Source organism: Alosa pseudoharengus, unplaced genomic scaffold (assembly GCF_046254945.1).
Source record: "Alosa pseudoharengus isolate Yale_2024_CS ecotype anadromous, Long Island Sound unplaced genomic scaffold, YU_APseudo_1.1 YU_APseudo_1.1_scf_23, whole genome shotgun sequence".
Classification (NCBI taxonomy): Eukaryota; Metazoa; Chordata; class Actinopteri; order Clupeiformes; family Clupeidae; genus Alosa; species Alosa pseudoharengus.
The window spans coordinates 22,185,817-22,213,761 of NW_027468685.1; the positions used below are offsets into that span (position 1 = coordinate 22,185,817).

General features: G+C 43.6%; 1 protein-coding gene across 1 annotated transcript in view; it reads left to right on the plus strand.

Annotated features, from left to right (window-relative positions):
* Positions 1-1,663: 1,663 nt before the first annotated feature.
* Positions 1,664-27,945, plus strand: part of col11a2 (collagen, type XI, alpha 2) — a 42,373-nt gene continuing 16,091 nt past the window's right edge. The window contains exons 1-25 of the mRNA XM_076302061.1: positions 1,664-2,168; positions 10,103-10,264; positions 11,170-11,380; positions 12,100-12,259; positions 12,744-12,866; positions 14,476-14,595; positions 19,935-20,063; positions 21,494-21,715; positions 23,064-23,117; positions 23,358-23,399; positions 23,536-23,598; positions 23,801-23,875; positions 24,087-24,173; positions 24,315-24,371; positions 24,557-24,610; positions 24,779-24,832; positions 25,073-25,126; positions 25,221-25,274; positions 25,509-25,562; positions 25,771-25,815; positions 26,311-26,364; positions 26,453-26,497; positions 26,714-26,767; positions 27,673-27,717; positions 27,812-27,865. Of these exons, the coding sequence (XP_076158176.1) occupies positions 2,054-2,168; positions 10,103-10,264; positions 11,170-11,380; positions 12,100-12,259; positions 12,744-12,866; positions 14,476-14,595; positions 19,935-20,063; positions 21,494-21,715; positions 23,064-23,117; positions 23,358-23,399; positions 23,536-23,598; positions 23,801-23,875; positions 24,087-24,173; positions 24,315-24,371; positions 24,557-24,610; positions 24,779-24,832; positions 25,073-25,126; positions 25,221-25,274; positions 25,509-25,562; positions 25,771-25,815; positions 26,311-26,364; positions 26,453-26,497; positions 26,714-26,767; positions 27,673-27,717; positions 27,812-27,865 (2,187 nt within the window). The 5' untranslated portion in view covers positions 1,664-2,053. The remainder of the gene's footprint in view (positions 2,169-10,102; positions 10,265-11,169; positions 11,381-12,099; positions 12,260-12,743; positions 12,867-14,475; positions 14,596-19,934; positions 20,064-21,493; positions 21,716-23,063; positions 23,118-23,357; positions 23,400-23,535; positions 23,599-23,800; positions 23,876-24,086; positions 24,174-24,314; positions 24,372-24,556; positions 24,611-24,778; positions 24,833-25,072; positions 25,127-25,220; positions 25,275-25,508; positions 25,563-25,770; positions 25,816-26,310; positions 26,365-26,452; positions 26,498-26,713; positions 26,768-27,672; positions 27,718-27,811; positions 27,866-27,945) is intronic.

Consider the following 27,945-nt stretch of genomic DNA (forward strand, 5'->3'; position numbering starts at 1 on the left):
TTCTTATGAAAGGATGTTCATTTGTTGCAGTCAGAGGATAATTGAAGTATTCAATTATGAACTGTAGCAGTCAGGCAGACATAAGTGAAGGTCTCAGTTGCTTAAAGCAATTGCAATTGTAGGCTACTGCATCTATGTATGGTAGTGACTGAAAGCAAAGGAGGGGTAAAATACCACTAGGTAGGCCTTTTCGCTGAATCAAAGACAGAAATAGGGAGAAATGAGAGGGACTGAGAGAGAGAGAGAGCTAAAGGGAACGAACATCAAAGCGATTATGCTTAATTATTGCCTGCTGCTGGCATATGCCATGACGCTGAAAGAAAGTGGCCTAATGCCAGCTATATAGTGCCCTGCTGCACTGAACTCTATGAGGTTGGTAAGATAAATGAACAACATTAAAATTACTTTATGTTACTAAAAGAACGATGGGGGAAAGCTGAAAAAAGGGGATCAGTACTTTAATGAGATAAATAAACATTAAAATGAAATATTGTAATCAATTGAAATATAACACATTTATTCTTTGAAAGTGAGTATTGTACAACAATTCAACATTCAAAAAACACACTGAATTGTTTGATAGAATCATGACACTTTCCATGAAATTGTGTACCAACATTTCTATTTGCAGTAAAATATATAATGCACCAGCATAGGATCTACCCACCTTTAATTCCTTTAATTCTTGCTTAATTGAAACAACTAAGCATATCTCAACTAACTGGGTTAACACTATTAAATGAGAAGTTGTGACCTTGCTTTGTAAGTTTGTGAGGGTGATGGTGTGCAAATTACTTTTTACATTTTGACAACTTTCGGTGCAACCTTATTCAGCAGGATATGTCAGCTATGGCTTTTTCTATCAGGGCTGCAGTAATTACATATCACAGGAATGAGGACATTCCACTGGTTCTTAAAAGATGATTTTCACAGTTATTGGCATTACGCACATAATTTCACATTTCAAGAGAAATTCTCTCTTTCGAATAAAAATGGGAAATCCTTTGTTTACCTTCCAAGTTGCACCTGACTTTTACGCTACGTGGGATTGGCCAATCAGGAAACGCAGTGAGCGAAGCAAAGTCAGTTGAGAGGTCTGTAAATGGGCGTGGTTTCACGCTATGGGTAACGGAGAATGCATTCTTTCACCTGATTGGCTGCGCTACATTCTTTCAGAATTCCTCGGACCCATCGGTCCCATAAGGTCCAACTGTGTTATCGGAGATAAATACGGACAGAGATAGTGATTATAGACAGATAATCGCTCGAAGCAAAAAGTCCAGAGTTGGCTTGTCATCTGAGCCAGGGAGAAAGACATGAATTGGAAGTAGGATCATTTCCAATAGGTATGACAGACAGTGATTCAAACAAAAATGCTTTCAGTACAAGTAAAATAGGGTCTTTTCAGGCTCCGAGATGTAAAACAAAAGTCACTGAAAGTAATCCAGTGAGTAACGTATGTGCATGCCAGGGTCGCTAAGGTCACCGTTTGATAACTTTCCATAAAGCCCCCTTTCTGTATCTTTGTCCGCACCTTTAGCTCATTTGCACACGTAGCCTACGTGTACCGGGCGTATTCATGCACAGCTCTCCCTCCCTCTCTCTCCACTGTGACTCTCATTCACTCTCTCTCTCTCCACACACACACACGCTCCCTCACTTTTCGTGGGAGAAAGTTGGAAGGGGGAGAGCGAAAGAGAGAGAAAGGGAGAGAGAGTGATTTCAAGTCTCTCTCTGCTCTCTCCACTTTCGGCACTCATATCAACTCTGCTGACTCAATGGGGCTTTAGCATTAGGGAATCAAGTAAAAAACAAAATATTTATTTCCCGAATCCCTATTTCTATTTAAGTTTTTGTACATAGGATAGGTAGATAGGTAACTTATTCAAGACAAGGTGGGTGTGAGGTCCAAGGCATCTCTTAAGGCGTGCCATTTTCATTTTCGCCTCACAGAAAGTTCAGTCGGTTGGGCTGACTTTCTGTGAGAGAAGGCATCTCTAATTCAAACCTGTCCTGCCTTGTAGTACAAGCAATCCGTCAGAAACCCTTCACTATGGATATTGGAGAATGCCTGTTTCGGAAGAAGCGGAGACCGTGGCGCATGGATCTCTCGTTCGCCTTGGTGACTCTGGCTCTCGCCCTGTTCCAAACGCCTTTGGCACAAGCAGGTAAGATCGCTATACTTGTTTTGGTACTTGAAATTGCATGCAATTCCTGCTATTTGTATATACTTATGTTATGTTTAAATTTTGTTGTGATAACGTTGCTCTTATGCGTCAGTAAAAGTATGCGGTTGCTGCGCTTTTACGCACACAGGTGCGCTAATCTCAAAGAGAGCTTGTTAGACGAGATCTAAACTTTCACTTTGCGAGCTTTCTTTGTAGCATTCAGGGCAAAGTTCTGAGTGGCATTTTAAGTGATTAATGTTGATAAAGTGCTTCCTTGACAGATGTCAGTATATCTACGGGCTGCCTTCACACGATTTGTGACAGCTACACTTTATTGTATGGTCTTTAAAATGGTTTGGCGTTTGTGCTACTGTGTTTTTTTTTGTGTAAAAATCCATTTTTACATTTTACTGGATCTAATCTGACGGTGTGCTATGGCGCCGTTACGCAGCACTGATGTGTTATCCCAGACGGGGCCATAGGGTAGGACGGTGCATTTTACTGCCAAGGTTTTTACCAGGCTTGCCCATAGTGAGTTGGCATCAGTGTTGTTGAGATTTAGCGCCCACCAGCCTCCTGCCCTTTACAGACAAAAAGTGGATTCACGGAACACAGGTTGAGACGGTGTCCACGGAAAAGCTTTAACCACTTTATGATTTCTGAACTGGTTATCTAATACTCTACTCCCAGTTTGCCTATCTATTTGTTATGCAAATGCCTGTGCCGATCCTTTTCAAAGTGAATAATTGAGCAGGTGATCAATGTCATAGGGACATCTTTTTCTGTGTATGTTTTTTTTCTTGAAAATTGGCTGGAATAGTCTTTGTTTTGCATTTCACACACTGTCCGCGGGATAGTATTGTATTTTCCCTAAATGTACATATTTCTCTTTGGTTGCGTATTGTTTAAGTGGTTTTAGTGATTAGATGTCTTATCCAACACCAGCAACGGAATACTACAGCACTACATGGTCTCAGAAGTAGTTTTTATTCTCTTCCCATTTTCAGGATGCGATAACATCATCTAAAATTAAAGTTCAGTTTTGATGACATTATTACCACAAAGCCATTGGACAATGTCGAACAATGTAATATTGGTATTTTCTGTTGTTATTTCAGAATCAATAGGTCTTTATGAATATATTAAGGCGACCTGGGGTGGCTTCTGTGTGTTTAGCTGTTGGCGGTTAGCGTGCGGGTTTTTCTAGCAATTTGTGCGTTCCGTTGTGTGTTCCTTGGCTCAAGGTCCAATTTCAGATTGCAAGAGCGATTGCGCTCTCCCTCGTCTGACTCCCGTGTGTATTTTGGAGGAAGTCTGAATATTTTCGCGTCTATGAATAGGTTATTATACAGCGGTGAGCTTCTGTGAGAGCGGGTCCCAGGGAGAGAGACGGGCAGTGAATGCGTCAGTGTGTCGCTGTGTGCGCGTTCTGTACAGTTATGTTTGTGCAAATGCGCGTGTGGAGACCTGAGGGGATTTTTTTCAGCTAGTGCCTCAGGCCGCTGAATGTACCCCCTGTGTGTGTGGGTTTGACACCTTAGCTTGAAAAGCAACGCATCAAGCCCGCAGATGTGACTGGAGTCGAATATCGAGCTGCATTTCACTATTTGAAACATTTCTCTCCCCGAGCAGCAAATACCCCCCTCCCACACGCCCCCTCATCCTGCGTTCTCTACTGGGCGTTTTGGTTGAGAAAGTGCGTTTGTTCATGCAGGCGCGTCCACTCAACCTGCCCCCTCGCACTCACCTGAGGAGCAAGACTGCAGTGATTCTGCAGTCTATAGTTGAACAGTCCATTCACTTCCATGAAGTCCACACAGAACCAGTATTCTAATTTTATGAAATGACAAAGGAGAAGCGAGTGTGGTTGGAATAAAAATGAAAGCATGTTTTTGTGATGGAAGAATGTAGGTGGAGGATATTTGTTTAACATGGATGTTCCTTAACCTCATTTCAAAGCAATTGCTCTCAAAGAACAGCCTGTCTGGCGTGCCCTAAGCAAAACATACCCACTCCCTCCTCTCCCGCTCCCTTACCCCTTCTTTCCCCTGCTCCCTCGGTAGTGGGCCGTGAATGGAGGCACTGTGTGGGGAGGAAATGCCCGGGATACTCGACTGCGGGTGTGCACGTGAGGGGTGTCACTGTGCCTCTCGTCCTCCTCAGCGTGTCACCTGCGATTAGGCTACTTCCATTTTCATCTCATGATGTCCACTCACTGCCACTGCCACTGGTCTTTCAACTTGTCCTTTTGTTCATTCTTGCAGTCATATAGAAGTACAGTAGGCCCCTTTCCGCTCTCACTCCCTCCGTTTCTCATTTCCTCTCTGCCAGTAGTTGAAGCATCACTATGAAACACTTTGTAACAGTTTTTGACGTTTGCTTTTGTCAGTCTAGTTTTGATAGTTTTAGTTCACCATCCTCAAATTCATTTTGATGGTATCATTCCCACCAGCTATTATGGATATGGTAGCAAGCCTTTTATCAGTGCCCAATGGGGCTGTTGGTGGTGTTTGCAAGGTTTTGCATGTCTTTATATAAATATCTAGACCAGAACTCCTCACTGCTGTTTAAAGCCATATCTAATCACTCTCTCAGGTAAACCCAGGTGTGTTTTTGTCTCAGGTAAACTCAGGTGTGTGATTGCTTATCCTCTCTGTTCTGTCCACATCACAGCACACAACTGCTCTTACATGGCTGGTGCAGAGGTCCTCATTCCAATTTGAATGTCACACAAGCACTCAACTCTGTGCTGTCATGGCCGTCTCCACAAAATCGCAACAACACTAAAAACATGAAATACCCATCCATTGGTGGCTGAGGTTGCAATATCTGCAGAAAGATTTCAGAAGGCCTCAATAGCGCCACTTTGTGGGGAAAAGTGTCATGACACTCGCCCCTGCTGTGAACAAAACTTTGGCTTTAGCCTTTTGAGGCTGCGTTCTCAAAGAGGTTTGAGGTAATTGCACTGGCCACTGGACTGGTTTTCAGTATGGAGGGGTAACTGCTGGCAGTGTCTGCCCTTGACCATGTCCACTACTCCCAGGCTCCTGCCAGAAGATGCTTATTTAGGTGGCAGCAGGAAGTGGAACTGGGAGTTAGTGGCATCCCAATGCATTGAAATAGATCAGTGGATGTCTTCCCCAGACTCAATGCATGGCTGCTGCATGCAGTCAAGGAATTTGTGTAATACAGTACGCCGCTGAAGTATTCTGCATAAATAGAAGTTCATTTTGGATCCAAATTTTGTGGAAAAAGAGCATGATTGCTTTTCGGTCAGTGTATTTACATTGTATTTTTATACACCAGCATCTCCTAGACACCCTGCTCTTTGGAATCCAGACAGAGTTAAATTTAAATGGCACTTTCTGGGCAGAATTATGTTGAGTTAGGGGGCCCCTCACTCATTGCCCCTCTGTCATAATAGTGCATGTATGTGTGCATGAAATCACTTGAGCATGTTCATGCCAGTGTCATCCCATTTTGGGATTTAAGGTACTTCTCTACGAAGGTATGGGTAATTTCACATCAGGGGATTTTCCTCTACTCTTAATGGGCTTTTCTCAAAGGCAATGATAACTACACCCTTCTTTTCTTTGGTCTTCACTTCACACCATTCCTCTCATTTTCTGAGGATTCCTTGCCACCATTCAGACAAACATAAATCATGTTTTAATTTCACCCTGTTTCTTTGTAAATTGAGTCCAATCAGTCACAGGTAATGTGAAGTCATAAAACCTCAAGCCTGTACTTAGTATCTGAGAGGCACTTATGGAGAGGCACTATGATTTTTTACTCAGAGAACAAGACTCTTTGGTTTGTCCTAACAAGAGAACCCTTCATTTTTCTAGAGCACCTAAATAGTGTTTCTGCAATATGTAGCCCCAAAGGTATTCACTATAGCCTTTAAATACCTTTAGAAGAAGGTTTTGTTTATTACTGCTTGACTTAGCTACCAACACTTTTAATGTATTTGGACTAGAGATATTTATATATATGTGACAGCTGTTCCAGTGGGTCAGGTGAAGACTAGAGAGATTGTTAAGGCCTGACGCCCGGGGCTGGTTCTCCAGTGTAGCGCATAAGCCGCAGGACGTTTACTTGGTGTATTTACAGAACTCTGTATACAGTCTAAAATGTAGTCGAGGGGGCACCATTTAAGCTTTATATCTTTTTGCAGTGGGCAGTGCTCCTTTAGAGGCTACTGTGGTTGGTGCACCCACCCTCGCAGCGAGAGTTTGGCCTCCCAGGCTGGCCAGATTGAGTCATGCCCAACCACATGTAGGGCATATGTGGGCACTCTTCTTGGCAGAGAGAATATGGGTAGGGATTATGGCATACTGCTGGCAGAGTGGGTATATATGCCAGATATTTCCATCAACCATTAAGGATGTTAAAGGACTCAGAGGGAGATGTGATTAGTTTAATTCTTTTTAGAAATCATGAATGAATTAACCTTTTGACTTTGTGCACTTGTTCTTGGATCCTGGAAAAGAATGCAGACATCTGGTAAACCTTGTCACAGTAACAAGATGTGCATTGCTTTCATATTAAATGTTTTTTTTAATCCAGAGTTTTTAATACCCTGTCATTATAGTTGTTGAGGTTATGATAGCTATTCTATGTGCAAATGTAGAGCATTATACATACATCATAAATATAGAGGATGATGATGCAAATTATAGACTCTGCTCGTAGCTGTGCATACACGCCTAACTACTGCGGTTGTCTGTGGAGAGCGACACGCAGAGAGGGGAGGAGATGAAGGGCACAGACTCTGGCTGTCTGCTCTTGTCTTCTCAAACCCACTCTGCTCTTCATCTTCCTCTTCCCACTTTTTCATTGTTTACTGTCATCTTGTGTTGTTTTGTGGCCTTTGGCTTCCAGCGCTTTCATCTATTGCTAGTTCTGTCTTTTTTGCTCTTCTCTTTTCACTGCTCTCTCTCTCTCTCTCTCTCTCTCTCTCTCTCTCTCTCTATCTGTCTGCCTCTCTCTGTCTCTGTCTCTCTCTCTCTCACACACACACACACACACACACACACACACACACACACACACACACACACACACACACACACACACACACACAGTAGCACCTTTGTGCCAGTGGAAAGGTGAAAGTGTAGAGGTCAAGGTGTCAGATGGTGTATCTCTCTGGTATTTGACACCGGCGCACAAGTATGAAGGGAGGAAAAGTGAGAGACTGCGAGCGAGAGGAGTGCAGGGGTCGGCGAGAGGGGAAGGGGGAGGAGGGGTGGGGGGGGGGGTGTGCTGGGGTGGCATCCGCAGGAACATCTCTTCCTTGTTCACTGTTTGGTGATTACGGCGGCTAGCAAACATACTGATGCCTCAGAGTTCCACCAGGTCTGTGTGAGAGAAGCCTGATCATTCCCAGTGGTGATCTGAGCGTTTCTGTGCTTCTGTTGTCTTGTGTGTGTGTATGTGTGTGTTTGTATGTGCGCTTAGGCCACTCAAAGGGCATTTGTTTGTGTTTGTGTTTGCTGTCGCCTAGTGTGCTTTTTGCACGTTTGAGCTGAAGCTTTTTGTTTGTTCGGGCATTTCTTTTTCAGGGTGCCCAGTATCCAGTGGTGTGAGGTTCAGGTCACACATACACATACACACAGATAACCCCCCCCCCCCCCCCCCCCCGCCCCCACACACACACACCGTATTTACACATACAGATCATTGCACTGATGTTTCTTATGTTTATTTAGCCTGTGGTTTGTGTTTGCTAGGATTTGCATTTTATGCATTCTCCAACGTGGAACGCCTTCTCCAGGATTAACACAAGCTAAATGAATGTGTTAGCCAAGGAAGGGAAAGCTGATTGAACAATCCATCTTCACTCTTTACACTTTAATCAGCATAGTACTTTTAATATTGTCCCCCTCTAGTGGTCAAACATGGCAGGTCACAGTTGTAGCTCTTCTCTCACCAATGCTCTCTACACAGTGCAGTCTTACATTACACATTTGGCTTATTTATTCGTTAGAAAAACACAGAAAACTTAAATATTCTAAATGATACCCACCCTATTCATTATACATGTGATCTTAAGCCAGGAGTTCTCTGCATGTCCGATTGTCCAAAAACAAACACTTTACTGTATGAGATGATGGTTAAAACCGAGGAAATGGACCCTGAACGAGCGGCTGTTGCCAACTAATGATGACTGAAGCTGCCGGGGGCCTGAGAGATAGTATCTGTTCCTCATCTGCGGTTACCAGAGGTCCCCCCCGTGTCGCCGCAAGCCTGCTGGGCAGTGGGGTGGTCCCGGGGCATGTGTGAGTACTTAGCAGGGTGGCAGCAGAGGAAAGCGCACGGGGGCCTCTCTCCCTCGCTCCATTCATACGCCCTTCCTGCCGTGTCCATTCCAATTTTTTGAACCTCTGAAATATACATGCCAGTGCGTATGGGTGTTGAGATGTGTGTGTGTGTGTGTGTGTGTGTGTGTGTGTGTGTGTGTGTGTGTGTGTGTGTGTGTGTGTGTGTGTGTGTGTAGGTGTGTGTGTGTGTGTGAGAGAGAGAGAGAGAGTGTGTTTTTGTGTGTGTAACCTGAGGTGGTGTTTTTGTCAACATATTTTTGGGGCCTCCTCTGGACAGGGAGACTGTGGGAGCAGCTGTGTATATCCGTGTGTGTGCGCCTGCGGGCATGCATACGTGCACGTGTGTGTGTGTGTGTGACTGTGGCTTTTTAAACAGAGGCTCGCATTGTGTGTTTTCTTTCTGCTTGGCAATCTGATACAGTAGCTGCCATCTCCACCACTGCTTCTTTCTCTCTCTCTCTCTCTCTCTCTCTCTCTCTCTCTCTCTCTCTCTCTCTGTTCACGTTCCTGTGTGTGGATTTCAATGGCTTGTTGAATTTAAGTTTTCCATTGGGATTTCCTCCTCTCCTTATGTTTTTTACCCCCCCCTTTCTTTCTCTCTCTCATCTTGATAGCAATAGTCCATGGCGATGTGCTGTATTAGCACAACAGTCTTCTGAGACTATTTACTCTATGTGCTAACTTACAATCAGTATCTATGGCTCCAACTTGGGAAATGTTTCAACATGAGAGTACTGGACTTCAGCGCTCGACAGACCCATATTACCTCCCCTTGGCATTTGTACACTGTACAATGCACTTGGATGACTTACCAAACCAAATTAGAGATGACATCTGTTTCTGCGAATGCGGCCAGGAAGCTGGCAAGGCCACAGAAGAAACTCTTGACCACTAAATTAAAAAGTAACCGTTGTAGTCTATTTGCGGTGGCTCAAAAACCCTTTACATAACTACATAATTTAGCTTCAAGTCGATTTATTGCCATTACATTTTGTTAACCAGTTTGAGGCAAGACACCGTAACCCACAAAAATAACTTGTGTTACTCCACTGCAGTTATTTAGTCTTCCCTCAGTTTTGGTGACGTCAGCCAAACGGCAACCAAAGGCTGAAGACAGAACCACTTCAAAGTTGAGGACTGGTGGATCTGGTGTGCTTAAACAGATGAAGCTACAGAATAGATGTGGAGAGCTTTACAGCTATTTTACAATTGACAAAAATGTGAGGGGGATCTGGAATGTTGTTTCTAATTTTGTCACATTCTAGTGAATTTCCTTGAAAAATTCCACAAAAGCACTCTGGGAGCATGAACACAAAGCTTGTGAGCCACATTGACTGTTACTATCACCAGCCCAGCACCATGTCGCTTAGTTATTTTAGGGTGAAAATGCTAATTCACAGTCATAAACATCTGGACTTGAAAAGAAGAGTGCTGTCAAATATGTTATTGTGTTGTGAGATATAAAACTTTTTTGTTCTTATTTGAAGATATCTCTAACCATTATTTTTTTTCTTCCTCCCCTCTCCACCTCTTCACCACCTTTTCCCCTCTTTCTCTCTGTCACTCTCTTGCTACCTCTCTCCCTCCCTTGCCGTCTGTCTCCCACAGATCCAGTGGATGTGTTGCGGGTGCTGCAGCTGCCCTCTCTCCCCGAGGGGGTGCAGAAGGTTCCGGGCTTCTGCACGTCCCGTCGTGCTGGCACCGCTGACCATGCCTACCGCATCAACAAGAAGGCCCAGATCTCCGTCCCCACCAGCCAGCTCTTCTCAGGTACCATACCTGGCCTCTTAGCGTAACGTCATGCCTCACTTAATCAAAGAAGATGCATGACAAATATTCATTGATTTACTTTGCATTTGTTGTTTTGATGTATACAGTCAGTGGTGTCTGCTATTCTAAGCGAGTTTTTCCTAAAAACACACAGAAATGTTTTTTTCCCTTCCCTTTTTTTCATGATTTGGTTTTGTAGTTGTTTCGGTCTTGTTGGTTTTATGGTGGCTCCATATTTCTTTTCTCTGCTGCAATTATCTTGAGAGCCTATGGTGAGACTGTGATGTTGCTGAAAATGCTTTGAATTCTCACCATATAATTTACAAGTTCAAGAACAAGTGCGCTGTGCGAAAGCCAAGACATGTTGAACATAAAAATCTTTGCATTGAGGGTATAACTACACCATATATGGTTACATAAAGGAACCCAAGAGCTACACATTTAGCCAACTGGTTTAGTCTGTGCTTCAGATCTCACTTCTCACACCTGTGAGGTGATACCTTTGAGGATTTAAAATACAGTATACTGATGGTGTTTGATGATCCATACCATGCAAATGATCTTTTTCTCTTTGTTCCCTTTCTTTTTCTCTCCTGTTATTTCCACTTTTGTCTAAATCCTGGGTTTCCATTATTTCTTCATTCATTCATTTTGTGGCAACAACTCTGTTCCACTCCCCTTTTACTGTTTCCTTTTTCTGTTCTATCCATCCTAATTCTCCTCTTTGCATTTCCTCTTCCTCTCTCCTTCCCACATTCATCCTCTGTTCTTCATCTTTCACTCCCACACTCTGCACATTCCTCTGGCCCTGGCTCTCCCTCCCTCCCCTCTCTGTCTCACCCCCCCTCCCTCCCTCTCTCCCTCCCTCCCTCTCTCCCTCTCTCTCCTGTGTTTGTGCACAACAGGTCGTTTCCCAGAGAACTTCTCCATCATGACCCTGGTGAAGGCCAAGGCCGGCCTGCAGGCCTTCCTGCTGTCCATCTACAGCGAGCAGGGCGTGCAGCAGCTGGGCGTTGAGCTGGGGCGCTCGCCCGTCTTCCTGTACGAAGACCAGCACCGCAAGCCTGCCCCAGAGGACTACCCGCTCTTCCGGGGTGTCAACTTGGCCGACGGCAAGTCAGTAACCCCCCCTGCCCCCCTGCCCGATCCCCTCACTCACCTTACTGTCCCCACTGTAACAGTTCAGACTGTAATATGACAAACCACGGCAACACTTTGATAGCCTACCAATAAGGTCACTTTATTACACAGCTGGCCATTTCATAAGACTTGCATTCATATCTATTACATAAATGGCTTCAGTTCCAAGGTACAATGTATTACATTGTTAGTACTTATCTTTTTTTATTACAGTCTGGACATTTACACCAACCTAACTATTGCTCTGAATCTTGCCAATACATATTTTGAACTGTGCTATTGTGCTACTGTGTTGTAACTGCTTTTTACTCCAGAGTGTCCAGAGTGAGTGTTCATGATTCTAAAGAATTCAAACTTTTCCCTTTCTCATGAACACAATATTATGTATTCATGATGGAACTTGGAGTTTATGTGCACTTGTGTGAGTGATCCCTGTGTCATTTAAACCCACCACACACACGCAAGTATATGGAACCGTAGCCACTCACACACACTCTCTCTCTCTCTCTCTCTCTCTCTCTCTCTCTCTCTCTCTCTCTCTCTCTCTCTCTCTCTCTCTCTTTCTCTCCCGCCACACACACACACACACACACACACACACACACACACACAGACACACACATCCTCCCAGGCTCCAGGTGTGTGTTCCTTTTCCACGTTGACACCATTATGTTGTACCTCCTCCCCAACTGCAGGTGGCACCGCATTGCCATCTCCGTGCAGAAGAAGAACGTCACCCTGCTCTTGGACTGTAAGAAGCGCATGACCAAGTCCCTGCCCCGTAGCAACAACCCCACGATTGACACCAAGGGCATCACCGTGTTCGGTTCTCGCCTGATGGATGAGGTGTTCCAGGTCAGACTGAGGTCATGGTCACTGGGTTTGTGGGATAGTGGTGGTCCACGTTGATGAAAGGGTTTGAAAAATGTCTGCACTCTCAGCTGGAATGGGTATTTCTGTGTATGAACTCAGCTGTATAATCTACAGTAACATATAACCAATGCAATACTGCACACTTCATTTTCCATCCACAAATAGTCCTGCTACAACCGCCATCATTTGCCTTATAACTGTGGAATCCACAGCAACTCAAGTCTCATAGACACACCTTTATACCACCCACAACCTTTAAACTGTATCATTTCTAAATGAGATAACTGCTCTCATATTAAGCGTAGTGTGTAGTGTAGTGTAGAGTGTGTGTGTGTGTAGTGTAGTGTGTTAGTGAATGTGTGTGTGTTGTCTGTATGCTACTGAGACCTTGAATTTCCCCTGGGGATCAATAAAGTATCTATCTATCTATCAGTATTAATTTCTTCTCCGTTGTCCTCTCTTGCAGGGTGATATTCAGCAGCTGCTGATTGCATCCAACCCTCAGGCCGCTTATGACTTCTGCGAGCACTACAGCCCCGACTGTGACTCCCCTCTGCCCAGGATTCAGTCCCAGGACCCCAACCCTCCCGTGAGTAGCGCCTCACCACACCCTGGGATACACACCCCACGCTCTCCATTCCCAAAAAAACAAACAAAATGCACAGACTTAATTATGAAGGACTGGCTGGCCAGCGCTTTCCTTCAGGAGTCACAGTGAGTGCTTGTTTGGCAGGCTTTCTGCGATGCCAGTGGACTCAGTGTAATACTTTCTCCTTAGTGGACCAAAGAATCCTTTAGGATCAGTGACAGACCACCTTTGAGGACTCTTGGTAGAATTCATTTAATGCTTGTTCGCTCCAGAACATTGAAACACAAAATACTAAAATGTGTCTCGAGTGTAATATTGGCTTCTTGGATTCTGCTCTTACTTTGGATAACCAGACAGCTGGTGATTCTGTAACGGATTTGGCCGTGATCTGGTGAGGACTAGATGGATCTGGATCGGGATCAGAACGAGATCAGGGTTTGATCCTTTACAGAGACAGCTACTGTCTGGCTAGGAAGGTTGGTCATGTGACTAAATACACATATGAGAGGAAGGCATTGACTTTGCACTAGGGTTAGATAAGCATACGGTATAGAGTTGTGTGCCTCCACCTTTCCTTTTGAGGCTACATATACATACATATTCACTGTGACTCTCTAGGGACATGCTGTTGCCATTAGTCAGATAAAGAAAAATTCCATTTGACAAAAGAATGTGACACTAATTCCACAACAGGTATAGACATTGTGACTTTTGAGACAAGTTTGTCTCAAAGGTATTGTACCTTAATTTTCCCCTTAACATAACGGTGAAAGCTAAGTTACACTACCCCCCACATAAGACTTCACCCTGGTCATCTGGAGCTCATCAAAGTTCAGCTCTGTCCTATCAAACACAATTTGTATCAGTCTTTCTCTCTTGTTTCATTTTATGAGCAATCTTTTTTAAAACAGCAGAGCCCTTGAGAGTAGGAGAGAAGAGATGCATAGAGACATGTGGCTGACATCTCTCTCTCTCTCTCTCTCTCTCTCTCTCTCTCTCTCTCTCTCTCTCTCTCTCTCTCTCTCTCTCTCTCTCTTCTGTCTCTCGGATGGGCTGTGATGATTTCACAAGGGTCTGTTCTCACCTCACCACCAAGCTTTATTTTACATCTTTGGGGAAACTATTCAGTGTACATCCTTGAGCATTATCCAATATTTCACTTCATATTATGATATTACAAAACACATGTATTTCATGTCACCTTAAAATCACTTCCCATAGTATAAAAGCCCATTTAATTAGTCTTCCTTTCCTAATATAGAGGTGTTTCCTTATCTAAGGGAGGATATTATTATTTGTCTCTGGGTGTGCTCATAAATGAACAAATGTGTTTACCTATCACTGTGCTTGTGACTGATTCACAAAGGTGCCATGTCTGTCATCAGTGTATGCAGTGGAGGACCCATGCATCATGACATACCGGCCCTTTATGAATAGATCAAACTCTGCTTTGTTTGTTTTTCCTCCATGTTCAACTGTCTACTGTTTTATCCCCCTCTTTCTTTTCTCTCCTTCTCTTTTACATTCAACCGCTCACTCTCCTCCTCTCTCACGCATTCCACTGGCTCCTCTCTCTTTCTCCCCCCCCCCCCCCCCCCGTTTCCCTCAGTACTTTGATGAAGAGCGGGATGACTATGAATACCCCTTTTATTACGAGGAAACAACCGGCACCCCCTTCCCATCATCCTCCTCCTCCCCTTTCCCTTATACGGGGGCCCCTGCCGAACAGGTAAAGAGGGAGTGAAAGAACCAAAGGAGGAGAGGAGTGAGAGAGAGAGGGGGGAGAGAGAGATGAATGAGATAATGCTGTTGTGATCTGCGATCGTTGAAGTTTGATCTTCCTAAAGTTGTGTGGCTATGATATTGTTAGTGCTCAGTTTTCTCAGTATCTTTCGGTCTCAGCATTTCTCAACAGTACTCAGTGTCTCTCTAGTCCACTCGGTCAGTTTAGCTTCTCTCTCCTCTCCGTCCATTTTATACTTGACGCGTTTGTGTCCTTGTCGTCCTCATCCGCCCCCGCACATCGTATGCACCATCCGTCAGTGGTGTTGTGTTCTCCGTTGTCTGGATGTCATTTTCCCTGTTGTCAGTCATCTGTTGTTTACATGTTTGTATGTTTGTTTGTATGTATGTATTTGTATAACTGTGGAAAAGTGTGGAAAATACAGGGGCACTGGGGGTCGTTCACTACAATGGTCTGTACACACACTCAACTACATGTGGACATAAAGACTTCTAACACACACACACACACACACATACACACACACTCACACACACACACACACACACACACACACACACACACACACACACACACACACACACACACACACACACACACTCACACACAAATATGCCCCCTAAATCACTGGGTCTGACCAACTGCTTAAGAGATAGATTTGCATGTCTGATTTGTCCTCATGTCTAATTGACAGACAGAGTGTATGCCATCTGCATGACTTTGTATGTGATTTAGATTTAGATTTATGCACATGATTTATCTGACTTGATATTTGTGTTGTCCGTCTAAGACCACTGAATGTGTAGTAGTATGGTTGCCTGTCTGTCTTTTGATCTGAATGCATCTGCATCTTTGTGTGTCTTGTGTCCTTTCTGTGTTTGAATATTTGCAATGCGTAAAGTCTCTTTTAGGTTTATGTATGTGTCTACCAGCATGCGGTATTCATGTTTCTTTCGGTTTTGAATAGAATCTAGTAGTCTCTTCACATGTGTCTGCCATAACAACAGAAACTATTCATCCACTGGAATTAAGTGTATAATACTCCTACATTTATGCACACATAAATATAGCACCATAGTTATACTGGTACATAATACTGTAGTATCTTTCTATTAATATTTGACACTTCCCAATGGTAATATACTGTAAGTTGCTGCACTTTCATATAAAGCATGTCATGCATGTGTCTGGCAATGAGATGTAACTATCTCACTCCATCTTATGACATGCTTTGTGTGACCTCATGTAGAACCTCTTGTAGGATCTGTAGCATGTCCGTCTGGCTCTAATGTTACTTCTCTTTGCACAGTTGGCTCAGTGTGATTTCCTGTCATGACTAGTACATTTAGTAGCACTGGCTTTACCTGAGCAGCCCCACCGCCACCCCAACCCCAGCCGAACTTGACCCTTCCACCCAGTGCCCCTGCAAACCATAAGCACAAAGTTGCTGCTTTTTTAATATGGAGGTTGGCATTACTGGAGAAAATGGCCCTAATAGTTTCCTTGTTGTTTGACAAAATTGTACATTATTTATCATGCTGATGTAGGTGTCATTATAACACCCTTTGGGTGTGATTTTTCTAAGTGAAGTCTGCCTTTTTATGAGGCTATATCCAGTAATGCCAGAGGAGTCTCAACCAGTCATCCAAGCTTCATTGTATCTCAACACATCAACCTTTGTCTTTCTCTCTCCATCTGTCCATCCCCTTTGATTTCAACCCCTCCCATCCCTGGTCTTTTTTTGTCTGTCTCTGTCTGTCTGTCTCTTACTGTCTCTTTCGATCTCACAACACCCACATCCATTCAAAATAAAACAACAACAACCATATCACATCTAATCAACACACGTAATAGGGTAGCAAGGCAAGTAATGGTGAGGCCAGCAAACCCAAACCTGCTCCAGCTAAAGCTAAGCCTGCCCTCGGCAAGCCTGCCCCATCAAAGCCTGCCGCAGACAAGGCCAAGCCAGTTGTGACTAAAACAGCTAAAGTACCTGCAGCCCAGGCCAAACCTACCAAACAAGCCAAAGTAGAGGCAGCTCCTACTGGAGCTAAACCACCCAAGGCCAAGCCCACCGCCATTGATATCCTTCTGTCAAAAATCAAACCGACAGCAGCAGCTCCCAGAAATGGAGCTGAGAAGAAAGCCAATGGTAACGGCAAAGGGGCAGAGGAGAAAAAAGTCAATGGGGAGGTGAAAGTAAATGGCAACGGCAAAAATGGTGAAACCAAAGTTAATGGCAATGGTAAGGGATCTGAGGAGAAGAAAGCCAATGGCAATGGTAATGGCAAAGCCAATGGCAATGGAAATGGGAAAACAACCAACGCTCCCGCCGTTGTTGAGAAAAAAGAAAATGGCAAAACCAAAGTGGCTGAAGAAAAGGTTACAGTTGTTGAGGAGAAAGTAGTGACTGTTGTTGAGAAAAAAGCCAATGGCAAAGCCAACGGTAATGGCAATGGTAATGGTAAACCTGCCACTGATAAAAATGGGGCTGACAAGAAACTTAATGGCAATGGCAAAATCAATGGCAATGGGGCAAAACCAGCTAAAGCTGAAGTGAAAGTAGAGACCACAGCTGTAAAGAAAGTTGTAAAAGCTGAAGCTGCCAAAGCTGCCTTAACCGAAGTTGTCAAAGAGGCAAAAACCAAGGTCACTAAAGTGGAAAAGAAAATAGAAAAGACTGATGCAAAAGCCAAAGTGGTAAAAACTGAGAAGAAGGAGGTCAAAGTTGCACCAGCAAAGGCAGAGGTTGTGAAAACTGAAACTGTAAAAGTGGTTGCTCCCAAACCAGAGATCACCAAAACGGAGACTGTGAAGGTGGTAGCTGTCAAACCAGAGGTCACCAAAACAGAAACAATAAAAGTCGTAGCTGCCAAGCCAGAGGTCACCAAAACTGTGAAAGTGGTAGCTGGCAAACCAGTGGTCACCAAAACGGAAACTGTGGAAACTGTGACTGTCTTAGTCACCACACCAGAGGTCATCAAAACAGAAACTGTAAAAGTTGTAGCTGCCAAGCCAGAAGTCACCAAAACAGAAACAGTGAAAGTGGTTGCCGCCAAACCAGAGGTCACCAAAACTGAAACTGTAAAAGTTGTACCCACCAAGCCAGAAGTCCCCAAAAAGGAAACGGTAAAAGTGGTAGCCACCAAACCAGAAGTCACCAAAAAGGAAACCGTGAAAGTTAAAACTGAGAAAACTGAAGTTAAACCTGCCAAAGCAGAGGTTGTTAAAACTGAGATCAAGGTCACAGCAGCTAAACCAGTCACCAAAACCGAAACAGTTAAAGTTGTCGCAACGGTAGCAACCAAATCCGAAGAAACCAAAGAGGTCAAGGTCACTGCTGTAAAACCAGAGGTCACTAAAACAGAAACTGTTAAGGTCAAGACTGTTAAAACTGAGGTGAAGGCCCCTGTTAAAGCAGAGGTAATCAAAACAGAGAAAGTCGAAGTTGTTGCTGCCAAGCCAGAAGTCACCAAAACTGAGGTGGTCAAAGTCAAAACAGAAGTCAAAGTTCCAGCTACAAAACCACCACCTCCAAAACCAGAGGTTGTTGTAACTGAAACTGTTAAGATTGTTGAGGAACGTCCAAAACCTCCCTTTAAACCACCACCTAAGAAAGAGGCACCAGCTCCTGTACCCTTACCACTTCCTCCTCTCCCCAAGCCAGAGAAGGCCAAGGTTACTGTTGAGGTCAATAACGTCAAATCCACCTCCAAAAATTTCCCTCCCTTCGACAAGTCTGTGGTCAGCGGCACCACCCTTCCAGTGCCAGAAAAACCGAAGAAACCGACCAACGGTTATCAACAGGTACAAATAGAGAGCCCGTGGTGGCTGTCCAGAGCTTTATGTCCAACCCGATGATTCTGGGGACCATGTTACTTTCCACTCAGTTGCCTGCTTGTAGGAAAACAGGGCATGGCCTTGTTCAGATGCACCCTTAGTTCTGATGTTACGTTTTAAGCTTGACGCTATAATTTTGCAATGTGTGATTTGTTCATGTCGGGATTGTTGCAGCACAGTTCATTCATTTGGAAAGAAATGTGGAAATTTCCCTTTCTTTGTTAGTAAAGCAAATCAGATAGCTTGGAACTAGACAGGACAAAAATACTCAGGGATCTTTAAAATAATAATAAAAAAATGGCAACCTGGTCCCCAGAACGTTGGTACATACTGACCTAGACTCTCTCCACCATATCACATATCAATATGATCAGTACGATCATGACAGACGATATGATATAGCGGACTGTGATACTGCCGCATGACTATCTGTACAGTCTTCTATCTGTTTCCCATTTTGATCTCCTGTAACTTTGAGTCTGCACTCCAAGTCCTACACTCGTTCTGCTGTCTCTCTTGTCTAGTGAGTAGTAAGAAGAAAACAAAATGATGCGCATGCTATCTTTTAAATAGTGACTTAGTACGCTACCACACAAACACATACAAACAGTCTGTAGATGTTAAAATAATACACCACAAGTTTCAAATCTGTCTGTCATTTTCTCCTGTCTTGTCTTTCTTTCATTGTGTATCTGGGATGCCTCTGTCTTGGTCATATTTTCCCAAAATATGAGTAAACAGTCTCACAGAACAAAAGAGTCAATTGTTAGCATTCTCTCATTTGATCTGCATGGTATGCTAATGTAGCAGTACAATGCAGGTTCAACACCACATTGAAGCTTATCATCCAACGTTTGCTTATATACCCAGCAAACAAAGTAAATATGTTAAGGTGCAGCTGAAAACAAATGATTTATTTATGCTCTTTCTGTGAGGCTGTGATTTGCAGTGATGTATTGTTCACCTTCTGTCCTTCAAATTTCTTTAGAGGATCTTTTTGACCTAACAGAAGACAACATAACTCACTTTTTAATGTGCTGGAGGCGATGACTGCAACTCTAATCAGTGCCAAAGGACTGGTCAGGTTATGGGCCTGTTGAGGTCATTTGCCTGACATTCTAAGGGGTTTACCCCATCATGGCATTGTGGCACCTTTAATATGTTCTGGAATTTTGGGGAAGAAATTCCTGCTGGGATATTAGATCTTGTTGAATGCCATAAACCTTTGGGATGACAAGGTTTATGGTAAGATCTTTCATGCCAGCTTCAAAATTCTTTTTAATCATAGTGTAATGTCATAATAACATTTAAATTACAATGTTTGTCAGCACGGTCATTTGTGCCAACAAACATACCTTCTGTGGCCCTTGGTCTTCCTCTTCTTCTTTTAACACAGTCATTGGGATCTTAACCCCAACTAACCACTCACTCTTCCTTAAATATTCTTATCTCCACCCTGAATCCACCTACCCCCATCCAATCAGGACATAGATCCTGCCTACTCAGAGAGTGGTCCCACCCCCACTGAGACGGATTATTATTACACCTTAGAGGAGGAATCAGCCCCACAACCAGATGGTGAGGTGATTGGACATGATGCAACTCCTGGCCAGGTAAACCTGACACTTTGGTAGGAGTCACAGAACCCCCCCCCCCTCCCAGAAAAAGTAATAAATTAGACATAATCATATTTAAAAAATACCATATGAAACATGAGTTTAGCAAACCAGGTCATACTTTGTCAAGGAATATGTTCCACTAGAGATTTAATGAAAATAGCCTGTCAGATTCCTCATAGTCAATGGTGGCAGTCAGATACCTCAGTGTAATAATGGTGGAGGTGAGTCCAGTCCCCTTTGGTTGTGAATTAACATGGAGTAGTACAGTCATTCTAACCTGTTTGACTGGTTCTAACACACTGTAGAAGCACTATCAATCTGATTTCTTATCAGTGTATCACACCTCAGCCAACAGTGCCATGAGAAGTGCAGCACTTTTTTTCTGGAGAAGAATGCATAGCCTTCATTCTTATCAAACATACTTGTATGCCACACACTCTATCTAACCCCAAGATAAGACTTTGTTCTCATATCAAGACAGGAGACAACAGCTCTCCACTTGACATAAGAACAAAAATCTTGAAAGAGTGCGAGTCATATTGGAATGTTTATCTTCTAAGAGAATGAATATCATGCATTCTATCTCATTCAACAGTAGTCATCTAACAATACAATATGGAAGTAGTCTATTTTCTGAAATGTTTATTTTTGGTCATTTTTGGGGGTATTGGTAAACTGTGTTGTGTATACATATTATATAAAATATATTATACAGTATATTAAATACATGGTAAATCTCTCATTGACATATTCATTAACGTGAAGTTACGGTAAGACAACTTATAATAAATTTGTGTCAACTGAAAGGTTTTTCATTGGGAAAGTATTTTGTTAATCTCAAACTAAATGGTAAGTTAGCTCTAGTGCATTAGCCATAGTTGTACAGTAGCTGCCAATGTCTCTCACCAAGCAAAACACATTCATGACATTGCAATGTGGTGATTCATAATATCATTCTGCATTCTGTACCTAGACATTTCACATTTGGGTTCAAATCAGGATGTATACCATTATGAAACATCCGCTGTATGAAGTGTCATGCTTTGGTGAAAGACAGTATTTGAGAAAGATGGAATGATGTACATGCAGCTAGTGAAATTCCATAGACACTGAAAGAGGATGCCTGCTTTGGGTTCACAAAGAGGCATCATTTGCAACTCAGGGCCTCCTCCAGTGTCTATGTATCATCTCAGGTAAGCCTTATCTCATTTGAATCTCCCTGCCTCTTCCCTCCTCTTCCTCTTTGACCTCTCTTGACTCTCAAATACTTACCTTCCCTCTTTCACTCTACTTTTGAATCCTTGATGAACATTCATCCTCTTCCTGTCACCCTCCTGTTCCATTCTGTCCAATTTCTGTCTTTGGTGTTTCCTATCTGCCCCCCCCCCCCACCCCCACATCCTCTTCCCAATGGTCTGGCCCAGGTGGAGGAACCAGTGGTGGAGGAGGTAGACATGACCAAGGCAGGTGGCGAGGGGGCGTCTCAGTCTCCCGACGAGACTTTCACAGAGGAGTATGTGACTGGTGATTTTGGCATGAAGGAATACGACTATTCCTACAAGGACTACAGCGAGCCTATGCCCGAGGGAGAGACCGACGCTGGCCAGATGGGCCCTGCTCTGTCCGCAGTGACGGACGAGGGAGGCGTAAGTCAAGCCCGCTTCTCACCAAATCCCCATTTCAGAAGTCACACACAGACACTGAAATGGGATTTGTGCTTGTAATTCTTTTCCATACTGTTTGCACATTATGGAGTGCAGATATGCACTACAGTTCAGAGCGGATTTCAGGGAGCCTGGCGATTTGGAGAGGACCACTGTGACACATCCAGCAGAACAATCATAGCCTTGTGCCTCGTTAGAAGTGGATTTTCTGCTGACTTGTGCCACATTTCTCGAATGTCGTTTGCTACAGTGGATCAAAACCTGAACCCAAATGCTGTGTGAATCAGGCCCTTCAACAGAAAAAATAAATAAATAAACAAACCTGCTGTCTCTTCAGTATCCTATTCAGACAGCTTTGGTAGAAGACTAGCTACATTTGTTTCAGCTTCAGCTATGTTTACACTGACACAAACTGTGCTGAGCCTTGCCAAGCGTCATGGAATTTGAGTCAGACTACTCCTAGCTATACTAAAATGCAGAATGGTTCGTTCATATTGGGTGCATTCTGTATGTGAGATTAACTTTCTCTGAATAAGGTTTTGTTGTCTAAAGTAATTTTAAGGCCTAACTCAATTGTGTCAGAGTAAATCATGCAGAGTTGTATTTGTTCATTGGAGAGAAGGTTGTCACAAGCACCTGGTAATGTTACAGGTAACAGTTTTCATCTAATAATTTAATAATTCTGGGCAAAGCTAAGTTAATTAGGCCGATGGGAATATTGTACAAAGGAAGCACATGGTTTGTATATAGGAGTGTGGTGCTGTATTGAATTGTTGATTACAAGTGCAATGAAATCCCTAACAGTGCATTGGTATATTGGTAGCAACACGGGTAAAATGCCACAGAATCAAATGTAAAATAGGTGCATAGGGGCATTTTTGTGGAAATTCTCCAGACTAGAATGTAGCTTATTTATTTCACAAGACAAAAATGTCATGCATTGTCAGGCATGTCTCATACATTTTTGTTAGACCTTGTGGACCATCATGTGAGCATGACATAAGTTCTCATTTTTCCCAAATATGTGTGGCTGTGAAATGAGATAACAGCCTTCAGTATGAGCCTCCAGTCTCTATGGTTCTACCTCATACTGGAGCCCCATCCACGTCATTCACATGGGTTCTTCCTCACAGTAGCCCTTCACATATCTGATGTCAACATTTTCTCTCTCGTTCCACTCTGTTTTCCCTCATTAACCGGTCCGTCTGTACTCTTTGCCCAAGAGGCCAGTTCAGCTGAGGGCAGTGGGCCTGGCGTTGATTAGGGCAGCTCTCTCGGTTCCCCTGCACTGACTTAGCTGTGTTTTGGGTTACATATCTGTTTCCCACAGGCCGCCGTGAGTGCCCAGAAGGGAGAGAAGGGAGAGCCTGCTGTCCTTGAGCCTGTGAGTGGGAACTGCACTTACACCTCCTTACCTACAGGGGGCCCTATCCAAGTCAAATGTGTTCCGAACTCAGACAGTTATTGTGCTTCGTGATTCCATTTTTCATTTAACAGAATGATAATTTAAATAACTTTTTGGCTTAATAAATATCTAGGACATCTTAGTTTTAGTCTTAGTTTCAAAACTACAAGTTTTGAAGACTCTTCCACTCCTCCCTCACTCTTACAATGCATCTTACAGGGCATGTTGATTGAAGGACCCCCAGGACCTGAAGGACCAGCAGTGAGTGCTTCTCATATTTCATAATATCCATGGCAATTCTAATCATGTCCATAATTCATCACTGTATAAGTCCATCCATACTGTTAATGATATGTGTTGTAGTTACACATATACCCACAATGCCTCTCATTTTCAGGGTCTCCCTGGTCCTGCCGGCCCCTCTGGACCGCCTGGCTCTGTTGGTGATCCTGGGGAGAGGGTGAGTGTGTCAGTGTGTGTTTGTTAGTATGTAAGTTACATATGCTATGCATATATTTATGTGATGCGTATGATTCCATTATGACCCCAGGTAGCTCCTATGTCCAAAATATGGATGCTGATGTGGAGTAATGATTTAGTGATGTATCGGTGCGGACCAGTGTTATGATCAAATGGTTGACCGCAGCACTTTCCTCCGTCAGGGTCCCCCTGGCAAAGCTGGACTGGCTGGTGCTGATGGAGTTCCTGGACCCCCTGGCACCTCTGTCATGCTGCCCGTAAGTCTCATATACCTCCACCTCACCCAGCCCAGCCTACACACAACTTACACACTTTGCACCCGCCCTGCACACACGCCCTGTTAGGCCCTGACTCTTACTAATGTCCCTCTGTTTTGTCCTATAACATGTCCTATACCACAGAAAACAAGAGTGTACCTTTACATGCATGTCATTAGGGAGAACCAATCTGATTCCCTTCTTCTTGTAGTTCCGCTTTGGAAACAGTGCTGGAGAGAAAGGCCCAGTCGCCTCAGCACAAGAGGCCCAGGCCCAGGCTATCCTGTCTCAGGCTCGGGTAAGCAACGTCTTCCCCCTATGGACACTCCTGTAGTGTCTAAATCACCTGTGTGTGCTGACCAGTGACAGTGTGAATGGTGAGCAGGACTAGGTAAATGCCAGCTTGATGCTGTAACTGACGCTGTCTTTGTCTCTTTAGCTTGCTATGAAAGGACCACCTGGCGCAATGGGCTACACTGGCCGTACCGGACCTGTGGTAAGAAGAAAAACACTGCTGTTTATCTTGACTTCAGATTCTTACTTACTGCTTCAAATTCTTGTGGCAACATATCTGAGAGTGTTTTTGAATCGTAACTACTGCAACACAACAGGTTTTCTTACAGAAAATAAAAACATATCAACATAATGAAAAACACGAAACATCTGCCTTGTCTGTTTTAGGGAACTCCTGGTAGCCCTGGCCTGAAGGGAGAGAGTGGAGACCCTGGACCTCAGGTAACAAACACTCACTCCCGCAACAACACTACAATTCATTTGATAACAATTCAACATTGATTATGCATCTAAACACAAGATTGTTGTAGTTGTTGGGATTTATGGTTGATAATTGTTGTGATCTGTGATGTTGGGCACACTAGAGACACCTCTGTTGTTTTTCCGCAGGGTCCTAGAGGACCTCAGGGATTGTCTGGGCCACCTGGCAAATCTGGACGCAGGGTGAGTCAGTGCCGCAGGTGTGGTGCCATCTGTTCGCTTGAGATCTGAGATCTGTGTTTGACAGAGGGGTAAATTGAATGGGTCTTTAAATGAAGGATTGATTAAATCAATGTTTAAATGACAGAAGAATTGATAAATAAGCAACAGCTCTTTGCCTTTAGTGTGTGTTATAGTGATTGGAAGTGCTTCTGTAGATCTGAATGGTGGAGATGTTTTATCTGTTCCTTTGTCTCCTCCTAGGGCCGTGCTGGAGCTGATGGAGCCCGCGGTATGCCAGGAGAGTCTGGTGTTAAGGTAAAGCTAACCTATTTAATACAACTGCCAGTGCATCCATTGTGTCAAAAAATCAATAGTTTTGTTCAATTCTGTTTCTACTTGTCTTTCTTAGGGTGACCGTGGCTTTGATGGGCTTCCTGGGTTGCCAGGAGACAAAGGAACGCGGGTAAGTGTCCTCAGTTTCTCCACAGCTCTGGAGTCAATTTGGCATTGAACACCCATCTCCTGTCCTGACAACTTACAATTGTATTACAACACGTTCCTTCATCAGTGACAAGCAAGCAAAGACGCCACAAGTCCACAAGTCCGCTACACAAGTAGATCTTGTGTAATTGAGTAATAAGTGGGTGATGGGAATAGTGTCCAATGTTTATGAGTGTTTGTGTTTTCTGCTCTGTAGGGTAACACAGGTGGAATGGGAGTCCCAGGATCTCCTGGCGAGGATGGAGAGAGGGTGTGTAAAAACCATCATGACAAACATCATTACGAAAATGTGTTCTGCCAGCTCTCCAACTTTGTGTACTGACTCAGGAGTGCAACAGATATGTGTCTAAGGGAACCATGCTGTAATAGCTTAGCATAGAGCACTGGGTTTTTGGAAGAAGGTAATTGTATTTGCATCTATGTCCATCTGCTCTCATGAACCTCTGTCTCGTTTCCAGGGAGATGACGGAGATGTCGGACCCAGAGGTCTTCCAGGTGAACCAGTAAGTGTTTCTTGAATGCCTCGGCATCAAAATCCTACCTGACTGTTGATTTGATTTGGATTTATTATGTGCTCTTTCTAGTACAGAGACAGCCGTTATTGGCGTATTATGGTATCTTAGTCCAATTTACATCCAGGAAGCCTACTTTAGGGAATAAATCATTAGGAAATGTTATGATTGTGATCATTTGCAGTATTGAGGTTTAAACCACATGCTGGCAGCCCTGTGCTTTATGTTGTCCTCTTGTTTGCTATGTCATCATACTTTTCTCCAGTTCTTCACAAAGATAGTTAATTAGTGCCCATTTGTATCATATTGTAAGGATATGACTGAAAGCAGAATCAGGTCACATGTTAAACGTTTGGCCACAGTGATTCTGGCAGTGATGATATACATTGTCTATACATTACATTGCAATATGTGTCTATGTCTATACATTTCCCTCGTGTCCATCTCCTGAATTGTGTCTGTCCCCCCCTCTCTCCTGTACTTTAGGGACCCCGTGGTCTGCTGGGTCCCAAAGGTCCCACTGGTCTCCCTGGACCTCCTGTAAGTATTGATGCACTCAGATTATCAGGGTTTTCATGCATGTATGTATCTCTACTTATCCTCTAATCATTTTAATCTCTAATTTTAGGGTGTGCGTGGAAATGATGGTCCTCATGGTCCTAAAGGAAACTTGGTTAGTTGTTCTTTGTTCTATTGTTAAAGTTACACATTTGTCGAAAGTCATCTGTATCACCAGACAAAACTTTTACACATATTTTCATTCTTGATTCTTGGGCAGTGTAGCAGTAATTGTATGTTTTTGATATGATATGGACAGTAAAAACTATGGCAAGAAGTAAATGGTCTGGTAGCCTTACTCACCATCATTTTTCCTGATCTTCTGTTTTAGGGACCCCAGGGAGAGCCCGGCCCACCTGGGCAGCAGGGTCAACCAGGAACTCAGGTAAGAGGTCAAAGGTCAATTTGTATATACATTTGGATGGGGGGAGCGGTGGCACAAGCGGCTACAGCATCCATACCACATTCAGGTCCAAGTGCCCACATGGACCCGGGTTAAAATCTGACCTGCGGTCATTTCCCAATCCCACCCCATCTCACTCTCACTGTCCTATCTGAATAAATCCAAAAAGTCTAAAATATATATATATACTTAAACAAATTGCTGGACAGGCTCAAATGTTGGATGTTTACCCTATCTTTTCAGATTTGTCTTATTTTAGCCTGGAAAATGTTTTTCACAAACCAGAGGTTCCAATTGGAGACCTATTTTAATCTTTTACCAATTTGCAAGAGGTGATGCCTTCTATACTAATGGACCCTTTCCAAGTTGACTTTTGGCTAGATGAACACATTGGCTTTGACATTCACTGCATTTCAGGCTACACAATGAATAGATTACTATTTACTATTTTTAAAATAGTGTCTCTGTCCATTTCAAGCCAGGCCCAACTTTTAATGAGTGCCTATGCTATAGGCTAGTGCAGTATGCAAGTGTATAATTATAGCTAGTCATATAGGCTGCTGACTTTGTCCATCAAACATCCCAGAAGTAGCTAAAGCACATCCTGATGTGCATTGATAGTATACACTAGTTGGTATCACTATGCTGCACCCATAGAATGTATCAATAAACCCAAGTAGTCCAGTAACTCAACAGAATCACTTCATCAGTAGTTGGATAAACAACAAGCTTTGTTCTGATTGATATTGTCACAAAGCGACTACTATTATTTCCCCCAGCAGTTTGATCAAATAGCAGCAGTCCCATTACAACACGCACATTGTTTCGTATTAAAATATGCTGACTTGTAAAAGATGTTAACATGCAATATTAACATGGGATTTCAGGGAATGTCAGGACCTCAGGGAGCTAACGGACCGCCAGGCGAGAAGGTAAACACAAACTGAAAAATAAACTCTGTCATTTTAAGTTGGCATCTTTCACCATGCATCAGAAGTGGCATGACGCCGATTTGGTTTCTTCCAGGGACCAAGAGGAAAGCCCGGTCTGCCAGGCATGCCAGGAGCTGATGGCCCCCCAGTAAGTACTGTACCGTCCCTCCTCTCTGTGAGAAGGAACCAGTCACCTCCTGCGGAAAATCTACGAGTAGTCTGTGTCTC